Source organism: Sciurus vulgaris (assembly GCF_902686455.1).
Source record: "Sciurus vulgaris genome assembly, chromosome: 5".
NCBI classification, from domain to species: domain Eukaryota; kingdom Metazoa; phylum Chordata; class Mammalia; order Rodentia; family Sciuridae; genus Sciurus; species Sciurus vulgaris.
In genome coordinates, this window is record NC_136465.1 from 107,221,866 (window position 1) to 107,247,781 (window position 25,916).

Consider the following 25,916-nt stretch of genomic DNA (forward strand, 5'->3'; position numbering starts at 1 on the left):
CTATTAAAAAGACTGTCCTTTCTCCAGTGGACTATACTTCTGATTTCATTTTCTTTTCAACGAATTCCTATCATATTTTTATCCTTCACTTTTACTTTCTCTGGAGCACAGAGGTCTTGTTACGACCAATGACACTCATACTGCCAAATCTATTAATTAATATTCAGTCCTATTTTTCCTCAAACCTTCAGCTACAATTGAAAGTTAATCATTCCTTTCTGCTTGCAACATTTTTTTTTTTTTTTTTTAATCCTGGCTTCTAGGACATGACTATTCTTTTCAGGTTACTTTATTGTTTTCTCTTCCAGATTCTAAATGCTGAAGTGACTCAGTGTAAGGTCCCTGCATCTCTACTTCTGGCTTTCTATATTCCCTTTCTAAGTGATTTTATCCAGTTCTGTGACCTTAAATCAATAGACATACTTGTTGCTTCACATCAGTATCACCAGGCTCAGCCTCTTCCTTGACTTCCCAACTACCTACATAATACTTCAGCTTGGATGTTGGATTAGCCTTTTCTGCTGATATCACAGAATACCACAGACTTAGTAATTTATAAGCAATGGAAGTTTATTTGACTCACTGTTTTAGTCAGCTTTTTCACTTCTGTGACTAAAAGACCTGACAAACAGTTTTAGAGAAGGAAAAGTTTATTTAAAGACTCACTCACAGTTTCAGAGGTCTCATGCCAGAGACAGCTGACTACATTCCTCGGAGCTTGAGGTAAGGCAGAACACCATGGCAGAAGAGAGTGGTGGAGCAAAGCAACTCACATGATGATCAGGAAGCAGAGAAAGACTCGACTCAGCAAATACAACACATATACCCCAAGGGCACACCCCCCAGTGACCCACCTTCTCCAGCCACATGCTACCCGCCTTCAGTTACCACTCAGTTAATCCAGTCAGGCGACTAATTCACTGATTGGGTTAAGGTTCCCATTTCTCAATCATTTCTCCTCTAAACCTTTTTGCATTGCCTCACACCTGAGCTTTTGGGGGACACCTCACATCCAAACCCTAACACTCATGGTCCTAGAAAGTTCAAGAACATGGTACCAGCCTCTGGGATGTGTCTTTGTGCTACATCATAACATGACAGAAGGGCAATTAAGTGCATAATAATGACATTACTCCATTAATCACTTTTTATAGGCCCCATATCTTCATACTGTTACAATGACAATTAAACTTCAGCATGAGGTTTGGAGGAGCGATTCAAACCATCTCAGATACCTATTAAGTTTTCCATATCAGAATATTCTGAATAGCTATCTAAATTTCTTACCCACTTCCCCATTTTCTGAAAGCAAATTGATCCTCCATCCTCCTCCTTGCCATAAATGCCATTGCAATTTACCAGTTGTAATAATTTCAAAATGCATCTTGACCTGACCATCTGGTTGTCCTTGTTTTACCCACATCATTTCATACCTGAACTACCGCAGCAGTCTCCCGGGTGGACTTCATTCCTCCTGCCACTCTCCACATCACCCACATTCCCATAACCATTCTGGCCTTCCTGCTTCTTGAGCACAGAAAGGTCCCATCCCTTCTATTTTAGTCAGCTTTTTCAATGCTGTAACTAAAAGATCTGACCAGAACAATTTTAAAGGAGGAAAAGTTTATTTGAGGGATCATAGTTTCAGAAGTCTTAGTCCACAGAGGGCTGGCTCCATTTCTCAGGGCTCCAGTTGAGGCAGAACATCATGACGGGGGAGTGTGGCAGAAGGAAGCAGCTCACAGCATGGTGATCAGGAATCAGAGACTCACTGTCCAGATATAAATGATATATATACTCCATAGCCATGCCCCAATTCCCACCTCCTCCAGCCACACCCTACCTCTTCAATTAATCCCCTCAGGGATTCATTCACTGATTAGGGTAAGACTCACAACCCAGTCATTTTTCCTCTGAATCTTCCTGCATTGTCTCACATTGAGCTTTGGGGAACACCTCACATTCAAACCATAATGCCTTTATACTTCAGGGCCTCTGTGCTGGCAGATATTATCTTCCACCACAGCTTTACAGGGCTTTCTCTTCATATGAACCAGTACTCTTTAGAAAGATCACCCTTAGATACATTTACATTTGACCATTTAAAATAGCATCCATGACAGCTCACTGCTTTCCATCCCTCTCCTGCCTCACTTCAGAACATTTATCACTATTTGACATCATATTATATTCTCATTTGCTGACAGACTGGTCTGTGTCCCCAACTAGAATATATGATCCATTAGAAAATCCTGAAAAAATAATAGAAATTAAACCTCTATAAGAAACTTTAAAGGCCGTTCATTTCTACCACCCATCTGACATTTAGATCAACTTCATACTCTCTCCATTGTTTGTGAGATGGGCATTTATATATTGAATCACATTTTTCCACTGATATCCATTATCATTATTTTTTCATGGAGAAAAATGACCTCAATATTACATAAAGAATTTATGAAGGACAATAATATCTACTCTTTTGACAGTATGCAATTAATTTTCCTAAATAGCCCATAGAAGAAATTAGTCATTCAGACAATTGAATGTGACCATTGTAGAGCCAGAACAGACACTACTAGAGCAGTGGCACTTTGTACCAAATGTGCAAATACAACAAAGCACAGAATAAGAAGGAGATATGTGCTATCATGCTATAGCCGGTGTCTGAAAAAGAACACAAAAATGTGTTAATAACTTTCTTTAACTAGATTTCTTTAACCAGACTTATAAGAGGAATTCTTTTTTGAGCAAAATACATGTTAATTTATTATATAGTTAACATTTTTTCTTCTTAAAAAGTGCTCAGTAGATCAAATTGGACTATCTAAAATGACCCAGTGCTGAGCATTCTTTAGACTTTGCACTAACTTTAGTTATCAGCAACTCTTAATAGCCAAAGACTTGCTCCCTCCTGCTTTTATGGGAGTCTTTAAGATGTTGAGCACTCTTGCCTTCTGTACTGGTGAACTGTAGTGCCCTAGTAAGGGGTATTGATTTTCCATTATTCCTGGATGCCACATGATGCATTTCCATTAGTTGTAAACACTTATAAGACTGACTTTTATTTTGTCCTTCATCACATCAGTCTGCCAAGGCAGGACATCTGAACATGAGGCTCAGTGCATTTCATCAGACACGTTTCCATCTTGGTGTTTAAAGGAATGATGCTTTCAGGTGTCTAGATGTAATGAAACTTTAAAAACTCACTGCTACCTTGCCATAGCCTTTAGGCTAGTTCTCTAAAAAGTAATAGACTGTACTTAGTTTCAGACCTGCTCTGGGGTTGACTTATTTGTTTTTTTATATAGGCACTAAATTAACACTTATATCTCACTTGTAAATGTTGTCTTCAAAATTAGCCAGGAGAATTCATCTTGGCTCTTGTGAGTAAAAAACAATATTGATGAAGAAAATGTACAACACTGAAAAATAAACACTTAATATAAATTGCATTTTAGGTCACAATAATACTGAGATCTTTTCAGGATACACAGAAATACATGAATGAGTAGAGTTCTTTAAAACATTTTGAGTAAGGATTTACAGTTCAGCTTCAATTTGTTTTAATGATAAATGAGGTCTGCCATCTTTACTACTAGTTGACAAAAGTCTACTTCAACCAGAAAGCCAAGACTCCCCCCAAAGGTTATAAATTTTTTATATAGCCTCTGGACCTTCTAAAAGAAAACTACAAAAGGTTATAGAATGGATTTGCTCATCAGGGGAAAAACAATAGTGAATATTAAGAGAAAATCAAAATATAATGTATGAGAAAAGGGTCCATGTCAAAGGTCTTCAAGAAATGTCTTCATGTGGCCTCTCTTGAACACCTTCACATCTACCAGGTGTCTCTTGCATCCCACCCTGACTTAACACTGCTCCTCCTGTCATCACTGTGGGAAGCCATCCCTCCATCCTTTCCAAATCACATACTCCTTTATATTCTTATCCCTGTTCTACAACTTGGTTGCACATAACTCATGAGCTTATTTGCAAATGGCAACTGAAAGGCCCCCCACTTCATCCCCCAACACACATTTTTAACCAACTTCCCAAACATTCAGTGACTCAACTCACAATATTACACTTGTCCTTTGCTCTAATGATCCATTCTCTTCTTTCTTTTGTGATCTTTGGCAAATGGTGCAGACTTTTTGTCACTTTCCATACAATTCCAGTATACCTGGTTAATAAAGAAAAAAAAAAAGACAACAAATTTCTTCATAATAATAGATCTTAGGTGATGTGTAATATTTATTTACAAAAACAAGTTTTTATTGTGTTGTTTCTGTTTAACTAAATTCATCTATGTTTCCATTTACATGAAACCCAAAAGGGATTTGGTATGACTGTCAGAGCACTCCATTCATCAATTAACAAATATTTGAGTTCTTGTTCTATGCTGAGCCCTATTTCAGGTATGGGAAACACAGCAGTAGAAAAAAACAAAAAAAAAAAAAAAAACAAAAAAACGGGAAAAAATTCCTCTAAGCTCCCTGGAGCTTACATTCCAGTGAGGGAGACAGGCAATAAACAAATAAATAACAAAACCTACTGTATGTCAGGACTTCCAAGGATTAATTCAGCCAGATAATACTATGGCAACTTTGCCAATTAGAAGAAGCACAGACTTGCTGGAAGAAATCGGGCACTCTAGTCTCTTAATAAGAAACAAAAATATCACCCAAAGCCTAAGTACAATTCTTCAGGCCACCACTGCTCACTGTCATCTAAAATCCTGTTGCTAGGACACTGCTAAGTGTGGAAAAGCTAAGGACACTTTTCAAGCTGGGTAGATCTTTGTCAAAATGTTCTGATATTAAGGGATCTAAATTCAGTTCTAAAGTATGGTGGAATAGAGATTAACAAAGAAAGGAAGAAATATATCTATAAAGTTGACTTTTGAAATAATTTGAAATTTAATAGTGTAATGTCTATAAAGAGGAGATATGTAAATTTGTTGAAAAATTCTGATATTTTTAGTAATATTTAATAATCTATTGTCTATTCAATTCATTAAAATCTAATTTCTTTCTTCTTTTCCTCAAAAAACAGGTGGCTAATCTTTAACCCAGAAAATATAACTTCTGTTCTGATACTATGGCTTTAGTTTTGCAGGATAGAGTAATCAGTGTTATTACATTTTCATCATCAAATACTTTCCTAAATAGAATTGAGGTCTCTTCATTTGATTTGGGAAATTGAATGCTAGTCAGGGAATTCAAAACAGTGTTGTTTTCAAGCTCGAGTTCCTCTGAATAGTACCAAGTTCTTTTCCTTGACCCTGAGGCATGGATCGTAATGAGAAAGCACTGGGAAATGATGGATCCAGGATGTCCTGAGACTGGCTTGCTTATGTACTTAACATTGTTCTGAAATTCTGTCCAAATGTGGGCCACAAATAATAGGGATCAGTAGCTGCTTTTTATTGCCATAGGCAGAAGTAAACCATAGTATGTAAGAAATAAGATTGGATATACATCATGACACTGCTCATTTATTTTTATATGGAAATATGCCCATCTGAATGAAAATTAACTATTTCTCATATATGAAGCAGATGCAAAGCTAGTAGTCTGTTCACACTGTGGACATCATCAGGAACTGATGAGAACCAGAATAGCAAAATACCACGTGACTAAATAATTCTCACACCACTGAACCACAAATCTGATAGACCTCTGCCAGTTATTGCTGGACTTAATAGCAAAGAACAGTAAAAAGGCTTTGAATTGCTAAACACTGATAGCACTTCTTGAAGAAAAAAATAAATGAGCATTTCATAGTGTGCATTTCCAAGATGGGCCTGTCTACCCCGGGCTTAGTAACTGAACACATCTTGCTTATCATTCTCCTAATAAGTACTTTGTCTTGTATTCAAAATATGTGTTTTTACATTTATGCAGAAGGAAAGGAAGCCATGATTCTCATAACATAAACATATTGAACCTGTGTGTGAAATTGGCTATGCACCATATTTATGATGCCAAGACAATATCAGGGTCAAACCCCCCGCTTCATGGCAATCTGATAGAATCCAACAGCCCCTGGGCAGTTGTTCCATGGAGAGTTAAAGTTGGTCTTTTTGTTTACATTAGGGTCGGATAAACGGCAACCCTCTGGGGTTGGAGGGAGAAAGTTTAAAACCCTTATGACATTGGTTCTTAGTGAGAGCTGTAGGGGATCATTGGTGCTTCTCATTCAGAATGCAAAGCAGGTGAATATAATTCCAGTTGTGAATTAAAAACAGAAAATAATGTTATTTTTCATGGTTAGAGACAGCTTGGCCTGGCAGAAAGTATGGGTTCTTTGGAACCAAATAAAATTTGGACTCTGCTGCATGACACCTATTCCACTTTGGACAAATGACTTCTCTGAGGCAAATTTCCATCTGTGGATGGATATATTAATTAGTTTGTGGAAGTTAATTCATGATGTATACAGATATCAAAACATCACATTATTACCTTAAGGACATATAGTTCTTATTTGTACACTATACCTCAATAAAACTGAGGGAAATGTGTCAATAATAACAAGCTTTCAGGATCATTTTAAATATGTGTGTAGATAAATAGATGTGGAATTTAAATTCACACACACACACACACAATAAGAACAGCTTAGGATGATATTAGAACATTGCGAGTGCTCAATAATTTATAACACAAATGTCCACGGGTTTCCTCGGCCTCTGGTTACACATGTTGCTGACTCACTCTCCTATATACATAGAAGTCCTTCTCTGCACCATGTAGACCTCCCACGATTATTTCTGCAGGTCACCACAGTGTGACTCACATTGCACCAGGAAACACTAAAGTCTTCCTCATGAGGCCACTCTTACATACCTCTGAGGGAGGTACTCCTCCTTAGGGCAGTGATCAGAGTGGGTTTCAGCTCTGGCCCAAAGTCTCAGCCAGAGGCATGGTAGTGGGGAGTGCTGTGCAAGGGATGAGCAAAAAGATGATAACTTTCTTTCTATCCTTTAGATCTTAAAATCACCAACATGTGACCCTTAGAAAACAGATCAGCTTCCTCTGCTTTACTCTCAGAATAAACCTGACTTTGGAATCATGTTAGGAAATCAACTATGCATAGTGGCCATTTCCATGGCTTTCTACTCTGTTCAGGCCTCACCTCATCATCCTAAAAAACCCATGATGTTGATATTTTCAAGAGCAATCTGCAAATGAAGAGACTGAAACCTAGAAAGGCTCAGAATACCATCCTTCTCCTTTTTCTGCCTTCTTTAAATAAAGAACATAGTTTCACTAGCCTCAGACATCATTTTCCATTAAGATGCACTCTAAATGTTGTGAAAAATGGTAGCAATTCTTACCATCCCACCTGAAGTCAAATTAGGACAGAGTTTACACTGATTCAAGAATATTGAATCTGAAGAGATATGTAGAATAGGAATTGAAACTCAACAATTGGAGTAATGGAGGGAAAGATTGGAGGCAGGGAGTTAGGAGATTAAGAGTTTTGATAAAGCAAAATATGATCATTATAAAAAATAAAATATAAGGAGTGGATTTGTGAGACTGTATGAGTAAGACATCATCTTTTTTCTTTTGCTTATGCTCTTTTGAAAAAAATTTCTTATATGGCACCTGCTATTTTTCTCATATCTTAACCCCTAGCCCCTGCCACTGATTCCCTTCCCTGATCTTCTTTTAAGAATCCCAAAAGTAAGGTCATCTTCCACGTAAACACAAAGACTTTTACTTCTCACTTTTCCCTCTACTCCCCACTTCCTTGACTCTTCTTTCTATCTTCAAGTATAGGTGGGAAATAATTGAGAAACCATTTTTTAGTGAATGGAGTTTTGATCACAGTCTACAAGAAATCTCTAGAGATTGCTTTCAAACCAAAACCAATTTCACACCCAGTAGAAAAAGTTCAGTTTCACAGAAGGAAAAACCAAATGGGAGCATCCCAGAAATGCCTTTCTAAAAAGAAGTCAAATCTAAATACAATGGCCCAATTACCACCAAGAAATATTCTTTTCCCTAAGCCAAGAAATAAAAAGAGAATTGCTGTATTGATAATGAGGTGTCATTTATCCAGGGCAAGTGAAAGATATTCTAGTTACAAGTCATTTTCTTTTCCAAGCATATGTTTTCATCAGTTATATTTTAACAAAAGCCTAAATTTAATATCATTTTTTTTTGCAAGTAGCACAGAGAGAGCAAAGATGGTATTAGTGAGGGAAAAAAAGAAAGGCAAATGCTATTGTACAGCTTTAGCAATAGTCCACAGGTACCATTACCAATCCATTTTCTACTAATGTTTTAGATCAAAATATTCCAAATTCACAAAGCCTAGTGCTTTGGATTTTCTGAACTTTCCAATTCTCTATTTGCTACTGGTATCTGAAAGAGAAGGGTAGGTGAGACCAGCATGAGATTTATACACACCCTGATAGAGAAGATGATACTACATTGATTCAATTTTTTTCTTGTGTACTTTTTTTATTATTATTATCAGCTTGAAATGATTCCTGATAGACACTGAAGGCTTTTCTGGTTGCTCCACTCACATAGTCTCCTTCCCTCAAGGTTTATTTCAGCAGAGAGGGAGGTGGAATGGACATGGAAACTTCTAAATAGTTCAGGAAGTACTATTAACAAACTTCTGTCAACTACACAGGTAGAAGTTTGGATAAGTTTAACTATTTTGCATTGAGCTAATAGATTGCAGTTTCAAATTAGTATTTTGTTCATGAGTTTCATATTCATATTGGTTAAAAATAGTAATTAAATATAGCACTGATGATTTCATGATAATTTAGTTATTAAAGCAGAATTGTGTGTATTAATCCCTGCGAATCTATGTCAAATGTTTCTTCAAATTTAGGATATTATTTATTCACATACTCATTATGAACTTTAATTTGATGCCGCTATCTGAAAACCAAGAGCAGGTGAGATAGCTAAAACTATACTGATTTGCACCTATTTCTCTTCCTTCTGAGAAGGAGGGCCATTTGGTTTGATTTTGCCTTTACAAGGAGGAAATAACTAATGTCAGTGTGGGAATTAGTTCCCTGTTGGTCTCTCATGCAACCATGTCAGGTCCTCCATCTTTTGGCTCAAATTGATCTGAATTCCAAGACATTAGGACAGGAGTCTTTAGTATTGTACATTCTGAACAGTTGCTAGCAGAGATAATTAATAAAAGCCCCATGGTATAAGTTGAAGAACTTGGGTAAGTGAATGAAATCCTCTTTACTTCGCCTTCTTCGACAACACATGTTATTAAGGGGTTCATATTTTTTAAAAATAGCAAAACAAAATATAACAAATTTATTTGAATTTATTAAATACAGATTGCTTCCTTCCTCTAAAAATGTAAGATCAGTTTTCCAAAATGCAAGCGATAAACACATATAGATATAAATCATTCCTGTGTTAGTTTCTTATTACTACATTAAAGAGAAAATCTAAGGATCTAAGTTATGACTTAATTTTGATTTTGAATGCATACTGCTACCTCATGTACATAAAATAACCATCACAGAATGAAACTGATGCATCCAACAGCTGGCTGCATTTAAATGATTTTAAAATGAGTACTTTTAAGAAGTCAGTTGTGGAAGTTTTTGTTACTTGGGAATGAAACAAATCACACATTTGATTTTATGTTGATTTTCTCCGACAGGACTGGGAATTCCCCCATTTCATGGGAGATGTTGATGTAAACCTCCCTGGTTTGCACACTCCTCACATGCAGTTCAAGATTCCTTTTTTCCAGAAGATCTTCAAGGAAGAATACCGCATTCACATAACAGGTATGTTATATAACTGAACTCCATTTGATTGTCTCCTATCCAGTGTTTGCTGTAAACAAGCAACCAAAACTTTTGAAAGGCACAAATTCCATTTTATCTCTCATTTTTTAAATTTATTTTTTATTTTAAGGTGGTTCATGTTGGCTTGGGGACTGAACACCATCAATCTGGGACTTAGGCTACTGATGGCCTTGACAATTTCAGTGTTAACATCCAACAGCAGATGAGGATAAATGGCTAGGGAAGATGATTAAGGCTTACCTGTTGTTTAACCACCTTGGCCTGAGAAAGAAATATGTCACATCCACTCATGTTCCAATTGAAATAACTGGCAGATATTCCTTCTTGGAGTCAAACAGAACGGGGGAGCACAGACCCCTGTCGGGTAGCCATGGAAGCATTTCAGTATATGATTATGGAAAGGGGAGGACACATCTTAGGTACAGATAACATTTCTGCCACTCTCCATGTACACGTGGCTTTGATCTTGCTCATTGGATTTTCTTTCCTCATAATATTTTGTATGCATTTTCAACATTAAAACTTCCTCATTTTCTACCAAGATCAAGACAATGGAATTCCAATGCTCCAGTCAGCTCACATGGCCTTATGGAGTTAGGACACTCACCTGTTCATTTTGTTAGACTACCATGTCCAAGTATGGGTTTGTCTTAAGTGATTCTTTTGTAGACCCCCAGAGTATTTCATTTTCAAATATTTCCTGCTTTTGAAATGACTAAAACACGTTATAATATTCTTTCATGACATCTTAGTCATTCTCATCTGAAAAAAAAGGGCTTCCTGGAGTTATATTTTATACCTCTTTTTCCTTATAACAAGAAGCAGACAGCTGAATTATCACAGATAAATTGGCATTAGCTCCCAAGCTGTTCAAATGCAGGGAATGAAGGCGTGTGTGTTTTAAGGACAATGGCCTAGGATCCCACACCTGCTATAATAAAAACTGCTGAAGAAATCTGTGCTTACACTACCGTCTGTGCTGCCGAATAAAAATAGCCCAAGCACAGAAAACCTTAACATCTGAGCACTGCAGAAAACCTTTGCTTCCCAGCTTGGAGGCTGTTTTTTGCTTTGAGCGTGAGGCGACCTTCCTAAATTGGAGAATGAGCTCATGAATAGGGAAGATGCAGCAGGTTTCTTTTCCTATTCAAAATGAATGAGTCCCATCTATTAAATTCACTGGGTAAATCAATCAATTTGAGTTCAGGTCACATAGTGTGGTTTCTGAGTCCCCACTTAATCTCTGCAGCATGCTACCCTCCCGGACTTCTAAAACAGCTATCATACACATGGCATCAGCATATCCCTTTGGGTGGGCTTTTGCCTGGACCATCTGTTCTAGCTACCAGCTCTTGTCCCAGGCTATCACTGTGCTAATATTGTCTCTGACTATCAGAATGCCTGTCAAAAATATACTGCTTAAGTGCATTGGGTTCAGGGGAAAAAAGTGAAAGAAAACAAAGAACTCATTAGTAAAAAAATATTTTGAACTGTCCTTTTATGAAGGGGGGAGATTCAGGATTTATAATGAGCAATGTTTATACAATTTTGAATGCTTTACTTGAAAAGATGAATACAAAACTATATCCAAAAATTATCTGAAGTCCTTGGAAGGGGGCTATGCACACAGGACTCCCTGAAGCTCCAGTGATATTAACATTGAAGTAAAGCCCATGATACATTTAGAGGGAAGCAGATGCATGACTTCAAACCTTTGCCCCACCCCCAGTATTATTTTCTAAAAACTATAAAGGAAGAAAAACTACTTAATTTTTGGTAATGGAGATTGCAGATGACTAAGGTTTGTCAGAAGGTGGAAACATAGCCAAATCACTGATAGACCCTTATATGGACCATTGGGCTCCATCCCTAATGAAATGGTCAGGGAATAAGACTTCCCCAAGTGACAGTGATCATTTCACAGTACTCCTCTTTGATGTAGAAGCCACAGATGAGTCCAGAATGTCTCCATGAAATTGGCCATGAAAATAATTGTTACTTGGATCTGCTGGAAAGGCCTTTGAAGATTCTGGAGTTTAAATTCAAAATAAAGTAGGGTAGGTGAGGGCTTTGCCATGGAGGATTCCACCTTTAACTCTAATTTGTGGTAAATCCAGTTCATTCACTCGCATCCATAGACCCACTATCGAAATTCCTGGGAATGCAGGCTGAAGAAAGAACTCTTTCCCTCTCGTTGTGCTCTGTTTCTCTTATTACCTCCTTTATGTGAATCAGCTAAAGAAGTTGGCAAGGTGCAGATATCACTACGGAATAGGATCTAGTCCTGAAGGGCCTTCTACTTTATCTCACCTTTTAAGACAGTAGTTTCTGGGGTAAAAGCTTAGATAAAATTTCCAAAATACTGTGCTTTGTCATGTATTTTAATATTCTTCAAAGTTATTTGGAGAAACTTCTTGCAGCGTTCCATGTAAACTGCAAATTCTTACTTGTTGACCAGTTGCTCCATGGTTTGCTTTGTTTTTAAAGGAAATGTCAATGCTTTCCTTAATAAACATATATAATATCACACTGAGGTGGTTAAGCATAAAACCCTCTATATCCATCATGGATCTCAAACTTTAGTGTAGGCTAGAATCACCTGAAGAGTTTGTTAAAAAAGAAAAAGGGAAAAATACATAAGTCATACACCTAGGATCTGAAGCCTGTGGTATGAGAGCAGAGCGTTGAATTCAGCATTCTCTCCAACACCAAAAGTAGTAACAGGGCAGGCAGCCAGAGAAGTACTCTTAGAGAAACACTGGAGCTGGAGAAACATTTTTATAGGCAGAATTCCTCTAATCTCAACTTTGATTAGTTTTTATATGCAATGGTCAAAATCAAAAGCCAATGTGCACAATGCAAATTCAATAGAAAAGAGGTGGTCGGGGAGAAAGGCACATGGCAGAGTCCTTCCTTCCAGAAGCTGGAAAGTTCAGAGCAGAATCCAACAGAAATTGTCTCAAAGTAGAGAATGAGCAGGGAAGGTGCTAGTCTGGGTGTCCAGAGAGGAAGCAGCAGCCAGGGATAGGAAGGAACTCTACGGGCTCTTTAGATGGCTTCCTCCATTGCTTTATCTGCTTGGGTTTGTTCTTCACTAGAAGAGCCTGGGCAAGGACAGCCAAGGGTCTTCCAGAGTCAGAGGTGACCCCACCTTGGCTCCAGCTGTCACATTTCTATGACCTAGACAAGGCATTCAGCACATTCTGAAGCAACTGAGGGTAAAGTTTTGATGCATGTGCTGCAGCTCTGTACTTATTGGTGGTGTGATCCTCCTCATCAATTCCTTAATTTCTCAGAGGCTCAGTTTCTTATCTCCTAAATGGGGACAGTGATAGTACTTACTCCATAGAGTGGTTATGAGAATTAAATTAATGAACACATGCAAGGCCCTTGAAACACCGCCTGCCCTGTAGTAAGCTTTCACTATTTTTTACCTAAAGCTTTCCCTTTCATTCATCCACAGTTTGTGTTTCCTATTTAATTCTAAACATTGGGTGGCCTGAGAAAGAGTTCTCTTACCATTTATCCACAATTCTGAGTGCTCTGCTGTTACCTACTGTCATGAGTCCTCAGGCAGAAGAAAGCTGGAATGGAAAATGCTCTCTCCCAGGACAACACTCTATGCAGAGGGTGATCTGACACTGATGAGTTCCCATTGACATTTTAAAAGCATTTAGGATTTGAGTATTTTTTAATCCTGATTCCAAGCTAGCTTTATTTATGCATGTCAGAAATAACTTGAATTGTTGCATCTGTTTAGCTCATCTGGATCCCCCTTGACAGATGGTTTGCTGCAGTATGTATGAGCTTTCATTTTATAAGATGGTCTACAGCTTATAAAAAGAAATCATCTTTATCCAAGGGTGTGTTAAGACATATTTTTTCTTGGAATTTTGACTTCAGCTAACAAAGGGAAAAGTGATCAGTGATTCATCACATTGGTACTTTTAGCTCAAGTCCATTGTTCTTCTCTTAAAGAAAATGCTAAAAGTAACTGTATAATTATCCCCTCTGCCCTCTTCCCTTTTACCTAAAAGGTGAGTACAGAGATGGATTTTAAAAATGTGATGCATTAAACCTCTGGAGGCGAGAGAGGAATGGCCTCTCAATTCAGTCTCAGAAACTCCTCTGAGTCCTATTAATGCCAATCCCAGTGGAAACTCTGCCATCTGTCATCCCAGCTAGACAAAGGAAGTGTCCCATCGGTGGCCATCATCTGAGTAAATTAGGAGGGGGTTGAGGGAAAGGCCAGAAGGAAGGCCTGTGCAGCCACAAGGAGAGAATTCTCACTGTTGGCACAATGATGCCCGCGGGAACCCTTTCGGCAAAAATGGAAAACGTAGAGGTAAACAAGCTTCCACAGCGTCTGTGTTCCTTTTCAGTTTCCTGAGTGGTGTGAAGGCACAGGTGCTCAACAACGGTGAGGATGTGCAAACTAATGATTAAAAGCCTTTCGTTTTATTTCCATAGGTGTATGGTTTCTGGCAAATGAGTTCCCAGAGATTCTTTTCCTAAAGAGTTCTCCTACGTCAATCAGATGAGGGGTAGTGCTGAGGAGGGGCAGGATGATAGTCCAACCAGCAGAAGAGTCTGCCTGACAAAATTAGCAAGGGACTTGTTATAGGGAAATATGATGCATCCTGTCCACAATGGTGGTCCCCAGAGATCATAAATTTATCCAGAGTACAGAAAAACCTCTTGCTATTCTCTCAATAGAGAATTTTCCCCCAAATCTCTCCTGAAGCAATTTTCATTTTCAGTGCATTTGTACAGGTCTAGGAGTTAACTATGTTTACTTTTATAGAAAGCAACAATTCCTTTTATTTGTACAAAACTCATCTCCAGAGCCATGGTTGCTTTGCCCATAGCCTGTGAGCCCTTACTGGACCTGAGTTAGTCTGCTCAACCCAAGCTGAGGTGTTCTGTCTCCATTCATGCATTTTTGCAGTAAAACTCACATCCCCTCCAGGAATGTCCTCACAGAGGAAGGACTCAGAATATAGAATCAATCATAATTTTTGAGATATGAATATTTTGCTTTTCACAATTTTACAGATTATTTCTAATTTCGGCCATATCTGAAATTCACCACATGATTGCAACACACGCATTTGATTGGAAACACTAAGACTTCATTCTTTGTATTTTTCTGGGCACAATGTCTCAAAATTTGTATGTTGGTTAACAGACATTTTCTGAGTTAATATGTGTCAAAAACCAGGCTAGGATCAAGTGTACAGAGAAATGAGCATGACACCATTCCTGTGACACTTTTTCATGAAAGTCATAGGCTAATGGTCATCTAATCTGGTACAACCACATGACCTCTTCTTTTTATTTTTATTATCACAAAGTGATCTACCAAGTACTACCTGTACTTGTTGTATTGAATTACTTCTGAAAGGAACAGCCTCCCACTTAGGAATTTAGTAATGACAAGAGAGGTACTTTGAGAAGCTTTATCAATTTGCTTTTAAGTCTTAAGAAGGTACTTTACTAACTCTATTACTATTAATTCATAAATTAGTAAGTAAATATCTTCAGCTTACTAAATGGTCTGTTCATGACATAAATACTTAATGTGGTTTTTAGTGATCCCTCAATTACCTAGGGAGAGACCTCAAGAGGTGCTATCTCAGTGAGCCCTGTTTTCACTACTTTGTCAAGATAAGAGGACTTTGGATACAGCCAAGAAGATTGAGAGAAAACTGTATTATTTATCCAAAATTTGTCTTCTTCAAAGCTGTGGTTTCCTGTTGTCACATGATGGATGCTGAAGAGCTTTGTGGAGCATGACTCTAATGCATCTGCACTGGTTGTCTGGCCAAGTAGTGTCAAATCCCAGGGGGAAGAGGTGCCCACAGCACAGCTCAATCATAGTGCTCACTGGCAATTGTGCTGAGTAAAGGATTAAAAAATAGAGTTACCTGGCATGGTGGTCCCTGTAACTCCAAAGGCTGAGGCAGGAGATTCCAAGTTCAAAGCCAGCCTCAGCAACTTAGCATGCCCTTGACTCAAAATAAAAATAAAAAAAATTAAAAAGGCTGGAGACATAGCTTAGTAGCAAGGACCCCTGTGTTTAATGCCAATAACACACATGTGCACGCAAACACACACACACACACACTCTCATAGTTGTATATTTGGATCATAAATGATTCATTATATGGTAGAAATATCAGCAGTTATTGCCTTTTTCCTTACTTACAAAAATAGCACTTCCCCCAAATTGTTGTCATTTGCTGTGTTAAGTGAGGGTGATATTTAATGAAGAATCCTTTTAAAATTAACTGTCCCAGAATTCTATAAACTCCCACAAAGTAAAAAGATAAAATTTCCATTATAATATCATTTTTGACAATCAGTAAGATTCATTAAAAGCACAAAGTACAAGAAAGTGGTAATCCCACCAACACCATGCAGTGATTTCTCATTAAAGAAGACAGTGAGATATTTCAACAAGGAGATTAATAGGAATAACGTATGGATTCTTAGCCTACCTCCTTGCTGATTTACATCATGCTGTGTAGTTGAAACAACGGGGGAAACGCAAAACTCTCATGTGATTAATGCGGAAACACTGAACCTCTTGTCACTGTTGATCATACATGCACAACAATACACTTGGGAAAATGGCTTCAGAAGAAGCACTTTCTATTATCTCTTTTTTGTGTCTGTATCCTTTCCATGTGGGTCATTTCAGGGACTCAAATTAATTTTTTATGGTAAACAGCATTTCTCAGAATATACATTTTTTTTTTAAAGAAAACCTTTCTCCATCTGAAAACTATGTGTTCCATCTGTTTTGCTCTAATGGTGAGATTTTTCTGGCCCATCATAAAACATTAAGGTTTAGGCAATGTTTATTTCACAGACTCATCAAAGAGACTTTTCAGGCTAGGAAGAAACCTGAAGGATTATACAGCTCAACTCCCTCACTTCATAGACAAGAGCACAGAGATTATGCTGCCCTGCCTGACTTTGCCTTCTGGTTTACGGCATCTCGAAGGGCAAAATAATTTTTTTAAAGAGGAGAAAGCATTACCAAGGTAACAAAATGCTGTGTGAGAAAATGGAAAGATGGATGATAGAGGTAAAGATGAATATCCTTCCTCTGTGCAAATAGATAAATGGACCAGAGGTCATATCAGGTGCTTGGAAACAAACAAAAATAAAAAGGACCATTCCTTCTGCCCTTTTAAACAGCTTCAAGTTTCAACAGAGTGACCATGACAGTGGGTGGAGGGACTGACCCATCCACAGAAAAATAAAAGGAATTAGGATGTTAGTATGCAGCCTGCCTCTCTCCCATCTCTCATCTCTCCCCTCTGCACTTGGCCTCTCAACTCTGGGGAACACTACCCCTTGCTGTGTAATCTCAAAATCTGTATACATAAAAGGACTCTTCTCAGGTCCAGAGGTAGTGTAAGTTGTAGACAACCTATCCATTGCTAAGGATTTTAAATATGTCAGATGTTAAATATGCTGATTTAAAGAAGCATATTTACATGTAGTTACAGTCTGGATCCTCTTGGATTTCTGGTTCTAGTTGACCTACCTATAGATGTCAACACTCAGAAAGACATGCTAATTTATACAAAAGGAAACCTTGATCACCTGGAGGATATATCTTGTTACGACTCTTATACACCTTTCTTTCACTCTATTCTTTCACCAAGATTTCACATTATCTGGACTGAGGAAGCAAAAGAAAGGAACTGGAGAAATAATACCACCCTATATTCTGGGTAAACTTAATATATTTCAGATATATAACCTCTTATTTTATTCTCACCAAAAAAGAATCTTTTGAGTAGTTCCACTGGTATTAGTCTTCATTTCACAGAATAAAAAATTGGACTCTACCTGGAGGTAATAAATAGCAGGATTTGGAGGAAGAAGGTAAAATCATAGAACTGCAAGCCATCTCATTTAGTTTCCTCAATTTGAAAATAGAATAACTGTGGTGAAATGAGGCTAAACAGGTAACCTGGGGTCATATTACTGAAGTTTGGTGTTGGGACGGGACCTGCATCTGCTTATTCCCCCACTGAACTCCATGTCACAGATTGGTAAGGATGTGTGGGAACAAGGGGATGATATCCATTAATTGAAGTTAGGCAACGCAGTTTTAATTTGCTTCTCCTCTACCCCATCTAAATATTCAGACTTGAGGGCATGTGAGAAATAAATTGATATTTCATGTGGAAATTAAGTGGCCAGACTGATCCCGCAGTATTCAACTGGTAGAAAAGCAATTAAAAACTATAGAGGAAAGCTTCTTCCCTTCTCTGTGTTTTTTCTTGGTTTGGTCAGTGCCCATCACTTCCACTTTGATTCTGTGATTTTATTGTTATTTTTTTCCTTTGCCCACGAACACACAGAGCATCTTCCCCCTACCAGGAAAGTATCCTTTGCCAAGCTCTATGAGTGTTCTTCTGTCCTCTGATTCTGGAATATTGCTATCTCCAGTTTATGATGTCCCATTAACTTTAGTAACAGGAAACCCTTTATGAGGGATTATCCATTTTGTGACTTTATTTTTAAAAGACCTAAAAAGAGGGGGATCTCTGTGATTTCAGAATATGGCAAACAGTCATAGAAACTCAAGGATCTCTTACCTCTACTATTTTTTAAAATATTTTTGTTGTAGATAGACACAATACCTTTTATTTATTTATTTATGTGGTGCTGAGAATTGAACCCAGTGCCTCACACATGCTAGGCAAGCACTCTACCACTGAGCTACAACCCAGTCCCTTACCTCTATTATTTAATCTGGCTTTGATAACACATGTAGTTTGTTTTTTATTTTTTGGCGGTTCTGGGGATCAAACCCAGGGCCCTGTGCTTGTAAGGCAAGCACTTTACCAACTGAGCTATCTCCCCAGCCCACACATGTAGTTTATAGTAAGAGAATAGGTATGAATCTCCTATAGCAGAGAAGAACCCAAAGCCCCTCTTCAACTTTGTTTGTTGAGGAAACTACACATTAGTGCCTCCTTAACACCAGACAAGTGATAAGCTTGTGTTTCAGTGGATAGAGCACTTGCCTGCCATATAGGAGGCCCTAAATTCAATCCCTAGCACCACAAATAAGCAACCTCTGTGCATGATACAAGGAGAGAATCTCTGAACTTTCTCACTTCACCTGTCTATCCTTCTCCTGCCTTTCTTTTCCTCTAATAGTCTCTAGTCTTTTTCCTTCTCTCTCCTGTTGACTCTTCTCTTCTATATCACCTCATCCTTTTCAGTATGATATTCTATTTGAAGCACAAAAAAGCATAAACTAAAAAGAAAAAGAAAAAAAAAAAACCCTAAATTTAGTGTTCTCTGTCCTGTTTTTCCTTTAAGGACTTAATGAATTGGTACTTCCTCCAAAATTCTAAAAACTGAGAAATTACTCCTCCATTTTTATTCCATGTTCTCAACATCTACAGCATTTGTTGTTTGTATTACTCATTTGGTACCTCTCAAATGTGGCCTCGTATTGTTATGTGTTGATGTCTTTGTCCTTTCCCCTAACTAGACGATGAATTCCTCTGGAAAGCAGAAATATATGGCTTTGCCATCTACCAACGTGTCCTGCACAGTGATTATGAGCACAATAAACATTTAGTGTTGATGGTCACCCTTGTGTTTGATTTTTTTTTTCACACTCGAACTAGAAAATAACTTAGAACAGTGAGAATATTGTTTCCAGACATGATAAAATATTTATAACATTTGGCACTAAGTTCAAGTCACTCCTTAGAACTTCAAAACTAGAACAGGCACATACTAAGAACCTACCATAAAACAAAACAAGAAAAGAAGTAGTAACTTAAAATTTCCAATACTATTATCTTCAAATAAAAAGAAAATTATTTGACTATAATATCTAAAATTATAACTGAAACTTCTAGGGCCTCTTACATGTATCACCCAATTTGCTACAACAAAACAACAAAGTGGGCATTGCTATATTATTATGATACATTTGATGCTGTAAAATTTGTAATGAAGTATTACAAATGTTATAATGGATTCTAGTATCACTTGGAAATTTCTCTACATTTTTTCCATTTGCAGATGTAAAGATACCACTCAATAATGTCTTACTAAATAACATCTTGTTTATATATTATTTTTAAAACTGCAAAGAAATCATAGTAGTTATATCCTCTCTAAATCATGTCTTTTAAAGTAGTTCATTAGTTTTGGTTATAGTTGTGATGAATTCATTCCATCCATTGATAATTTGATGCAATTATTTTAAAAGTCTTGAAACGAATGCTCAAGGGTTATTGATTTGAATCACATCAACTAATGGTTTAATCAACAGGTTACCTACAACAGCAATGTGAATTCAATTGATATACTACTGTGCTTGCATTACAAAATGATTTATTTCTTGCCCAAATATAATTATAAAACTGCAAGAGCTGTTCAATCATACATTGGACTTTCTAAGAATTTCATTAGAACTTTGTTTTTCAACATTAATTAAAATGTACTAGAAAATAACCTACATGGAACCAAATTTGAGTATAGCTGTGGTGCCCACAAAACAAGGACTTAATCTTGTTACTATAAATATCCTAAGTTACTGGCTTAGGAATCTACAGTTAAGTTTTTCATGTGCCGAGAATAAATTTAGTAAGTTTCCTTTGCCAATTCACTTTATGCCAGCATAGCACTGTCAAAAATTTAATTGTTAACAGGTTTAAAATATGAACAATCTATCCTATTAATACCATTATCTTCATTTTATTGTAGAAAACCCTTTGCAATTTTGTGGGTCTTTGATTAATGCAGTATTTCTTTTTAAATGCAGGTAAATGGTTTAACTATGGAATTATATTTCTCGTCTTGATTTTGGATCTTAATATGTGGAAGAACCAAATATTTTATAAACCTCATGAATATGGGCAGTATATCGGCCCAGGGCAGAAGATATATACAGTGAAAGACTCAGAAAGCTTAAAGGATTTGAACAGAACCAAGCTGTCCTGGGAATGGAGGGCCAATCATACTAACCCTCAGACTAATAAAACATATGTTGAGGGAGACATGTTCTTGCACAGCAGATTCATAGGGGCTAGCCTTGATGTCAAGTGTCTGGCCTTTGTTCCAAGTTTAATAGCTTTTGTGTGGTTTGGATTCTTCATTTGGTTCTTTGGACGGTTTTTGAAAAATGAGCAAGGCATGGAGAATCAAGACAAAACTTACACTCGCATGAAAAGAAAATCCCCATCAGAACATAGCAAAGACATGGGAATCACACGAGAAAATACCCAGGTCTCAGTGGAAGACCCACTGAACGACCCTCCTTTGGTTTGCATCAGGTCTGACTTCAACGAGATTATTTACAAGTCCTCTCACCTGACATCCGAAAACTTGAGCTCCCACCTGAATGAATCCACCAGTGCAACAGAAGCTGATCAAGACCCAACGACTTCTAAAAGTACCCCTACGAACTAGGTTCACTTATGTGGAGATAGCACAAAAAGTAACCTTGAGTGTAACTTTAAAAGGTTAGTCTTTCCTTTTGTAAATGTAAGGTTTACGTAGTGCTAGGTAAAGAAATACGAACAATGCCACAAAGGTGCTCAACATGCTTTTTCTAGGACTCATTGTTTTCTATTTGTATTATGATACATGTGCCTACTATATATTTAACAGTCCTCTAGAGATTGCTTTTCACAGTTGCACAAGCTATGTACTGACTTTCCAGCATAGTAGATTAGCCAATTACCCATGTATCTGATGTTCAACCATAGTGGTGCCTTGAGACATTAAACTGTTTTTAACTGTACCAGAAATGAAGTGTGGAACAGTTCTCTAACCTGGATTTTTTTTTATACAACTATTTTGATTTACACTTGATGTCTGAGCAGGAAACAGATATTGCCAAGGTGTGGTTCAGGAAGTATCTCTTGGTTGTCTCTTCAACAGCGGAGTTGGTGACTTTGACACCTGCACTGCAGAGAAGCATAGTGATCACCTTTTATATTGTATTGGCTGTCTGCCAAATACAAATACAGATGCAAAATTCAGTAAGAAGAGACCTGTAATCCAATGTGGGTCACTACTCATGAAATGTGACTTTCTCCAACCAGTAATTACAATTAGGTGATAATACCTAATTATGTTTTCCTAATTAAAGATAAATTGCTACTTGATTAAAAATCCTGCCCTTTACCTTTGGGAACAAAGGTTAAGAGGTACAGTTGGGTGAACTCTCAAACTCATTGGCATTTACACAAAGCCCCAGACAACCAAGGAATTGAATTTGTAATCATGTGGAGGCTGCACAGTTCACCATCTACAATAATTGGACATTTTTGTGTAAATATGGTTCTGGACAGTGAAAATTGAAAAGTATGCCAACCCTGAGCAAGTCAAGTGCTCTACAGATTACACAGTGGAATCTTGTGTGGTGGAAAAAGCTGTACAAGGAGGAAAATGTTTAGTGTCTTCCATGTGTGTGCGTTTTTTGGTTTTGGTTTCATTTTTTTAAGAACTAAACATCGCATATTAATAAATAAGAATTATTCATCATAATTAAGTGATGTAGTCTTTTGTTTATAGATTGAATGGTATCTTGGCTTAACAAGAGTCCATTTTAATGGGTTTTTAAAGCTCTATGCAAGGCAAGTTAAGGAATGGAACACTACTAACTTGCTTTTAATTTTATTCCATAAATCATGGTTACATGTTTCTTGAGGGGCTAAGGGGAGATCATTTTTAGGACAAAATTATTTTCCTGTCACATACAGACATAGCTGCATTTTGTCTTTATGATTTTTTAAATCTCTCTTGTTTTGATCTATCTGCTTTTAAGCTTGCACATGCTGAATTTAGCATGCATAATAGAACTATGCATTTATCTGTCACTTGAGAGCCAGCTTTAATAAACATCCTTCTACAATTGTTTATTAAGCAGTTGGAACCATGCCCCTGCTGTTTCTTCTACCTTTAAGCTATGCATGATGTACTTAGAATCATAAATATCTCTGGCACTGAATATGCAGAGATCAAGTTCACTAGAGTAATTGTTGACCATGCTGTTCAAAGAAATTTGATCCCTGACATGTGGCAATGTTAGCCATTACCAAATTTATACAGCCTAGAACATTCAACTTAGCTCTGGGACAAGTAAATAATACCATCTGGGGCCATATTTTTGTTTATTCTGAAAGTCATTTTCTTGTAGGATGAAAACAGGAAGTTGATTTAGAAAGTAGGCATGTATTGCCAGTGTGCATTCCTTATGAATATATTATTTGAGAATTTTTGCATGAGTATTAAGGGGAAAGTTGAATGAGAATTTCTAATTAGCAGATGTAAGATGGAAAAAATAACAACTGTCCTGCACCATGCTTATGTGTTTCCAGTAACTGGCTTGAGAAGCTGACTATATCAACAGCTATGACAATATGTATCTAAAGTTTCCATAAATTTAGCAACATTTGGAATAATTTCCAGAGATAGAATTTTAATACATTTAAGATTTGAACCTTTTAAGTCTTCCACTATTCTATTATATATACTGTTAATGACGTTTTATATCTATTAATGGCTCCCTTTTCTTCTTTTGCTATATCTTTTTAGATATTATATTTATACCAAGTAAAGATCATAAAATTAAATAAAATCAAAGTTAAAATTAAATTTTTAATTCATATTTAGTCCCAAATCCTGTGCCATATACCAATAAACTATGACTCTGCCCGGTTTTTGAACTATTAAGAGCATTTTTAAAAAACCTTGTAGCAAACATAGAAGATGAAGAGTTAAAAAAAAAAAAGGATTTAAAATAACTCTAACCACTGATTCTAAAAACATAACAAATATGATATCTTAATTGGAGAAATACTTAAGGACTATAAACAATTATATATCTACTGTTCAGTAATTACTATATTTTCTTCCATGCAGTGCAGAATTTTCACTAATTTGACATAATTTCAGTATCCTGCATTTATAGAGTACTTCATTTGTAGTTTAAATGGAAAATTAAATAAACACTATGAATTTATGCCTAATAATATACACTGAGACATAAATCTCATCACCACATGCCCATCTGTATTATATAACCATATTTAGTTACCACATTTTCTCCCTTATGGTAGCTACTTATCAGGTTATCTTGTCTTTCACACATCTAAGACTTCTAGTGATTCCTATTAGAAATGTTAAGAATTGTTTCTTCTTCATTTAACTCAAGTCAAACAGGCATAAAGTCTCCTGTAATTCTTATAGTTTTAGATTTTATAACATATAGTGTGCAGAAGCACTACTAGTGGGCAGTGCAATGAGAAGAAGTTCAACACAGACACTCAAATGCAAAAGTAGGAGTCTATCTGCCATATATCACCACTACACTCCATAAGCAATTCCGTTATATTACTTGGCTGCCCTTTGGGTCAGCAATGTGACCCAATATGAAGCATGAAAAAGACAGTGCTAATAAATCACTTTTAGCTATGCCTATGACTGATAGCCCATAATGCCAACTGGATTATCTGGCAGTCAGCTAAGACCTCTGGACCCCACCACTGCTTATCATCTATCTCTCCTCACTCAGAACTGATCCCTATTTTAAACTCCAACTCTTGGTTATGCAACTGCACCTTGAATATGGTGCTTACAGTGATTTTTCTCTCCGAGACTGTGTCTTCGCTCACTTCTATGTGTGGCCCGATTTCCTTCAGTTTTGTCCCTCAGAACCCAAGGCTGTCTTATTAGCCAGTCACACATACAAGAAAGTAAGAAAAAATCAGTTCTTCAGAAGATTACCCGGCACTTTTCTTATTTTTCCCAATACCGCTATTTTGACTTAATACATTTTTGTGTGCAAAGGGTTATGATTAATGGGAACCAATATGGATAAAAGAATCAAGCTCATAAATACTTGTCTTACTACCTTTAGGCTAGACTAGCACTGTATTATCATTTGAACAACTACAGAAATTTAAATGTAATGCTTGTAACTCACTAATCACTCTACAATAACTGGAAAAAGAGGTAAAAGAGGTGGATATTTATGATGGAAAGAGGTTAGTAGACAGATGGTAGAGGACCAGTCCAGGTGGTTGCAATGAAACCTTAGAAATAAGAATGGCAATTGACTGTGAACAAGCTTCAAAACTGTAGAGAGGGGATCAAGGGCTTTGCAAAAGGAAAAGGAACATACAGTTCTGATAAGTTCAATACTCCTGTGGGTTAGGTGGAGAACTCAAAAAGATATGTTCTGTTGAGGAGATTACAGAAAAAGCTGGTTGGCCAGTTGGATATTCTCTTAAATCTACAAGCACTGAACTCATTCTGTCTACCCAAGTTAGCATGGTGAGACCTGGGAAAGGAGAAGTAACAACTGTGAAGCAAACCCCAAAGGTAGAGAAAGGGAGTGAACAACATAAAAGAAAGACAAAAACTAACACTCACTTCAGGAAGACTGGAACATTCTTGATGGAAAACATAGGGGCAAAGTCTGCTTGTAAGCAATTATCACCATTTAAAATTTACATCTTCCTAACAAAAGTATTATTCAGGGGCTTTGCGATAGAGATTCTGAAAAATGTTAGTGGAAAACAAAATTGAAAAGTAATTATTACTAATTTAGTATGTGTAAAATACTCCTGATAATATTTTAATCTTGGGTGAAGAATCAATGATTTTGCTTTGGTGAATATATGAAATATGGATAATATATCTCACAGATTTATTTCCTACCTCTAACCTCCATTGTTTCATAAGGTCTTACATGCTTAACAACAAATAATTATTCTACTGGACCTCTTAAGTACTTAACCTATGTGCCTGTAATCTCAGCAGCTCAAGAAGCTGAGGCAGAAGGATTGCGAGTTGAAAATAGCCTAGGCAATATAGCCAGACCCTGTCTTAAAATGAGAAATAAAAGAGGGGGGCTGGAGATGTAGTTCAGTGGCAAACACCCTAGGGTTCAATCCCAAGTACTGCAAATAAATAAATAAATCTTACTTATATAACTGAGAACTCTAAAATATAAAATAAAGAATTACAGTAACTAAACCAATTCATGGGTGCTCCTTGCCGTATTATATTTATTACTCTATCCAGATCTTTG

The 25,916-nt window shown here is 37.0% G+C and overlaps 1 protein-coding gene across 3 annotated transcripts in view; it reads left to right on the forward strand.

The window, feature by feature from the left end:
• Positions 1-22,385, forward strand: part of TMEM117 (transmembrane protein 117) — a 453,170-nt gene extending 430,785 nt beyond the window's left edge. For all 3 annotated transcript variants that reach the window (XM_079139598.1, XM_079139600.1, XM_079139599.1), the window contains exons 6-7: positions 9,670-9,799; positions 20,637-22,385. In XM_079139598.1, the coding sequence (XP_078995724.1) occupies positions 9,670-9,799; positions 20,637-21,283 (777 nt within the window). In that variant the 3' untranslated portion in view covers positions 21,284-22,385. The remainder of the gene's footprint in view (positions 1-9,669; positions 9,800-20,636) is intronic.
• The last annotated feature ends 3,531 nt before the right edge of the window (positions 22,386-25,916 follow it).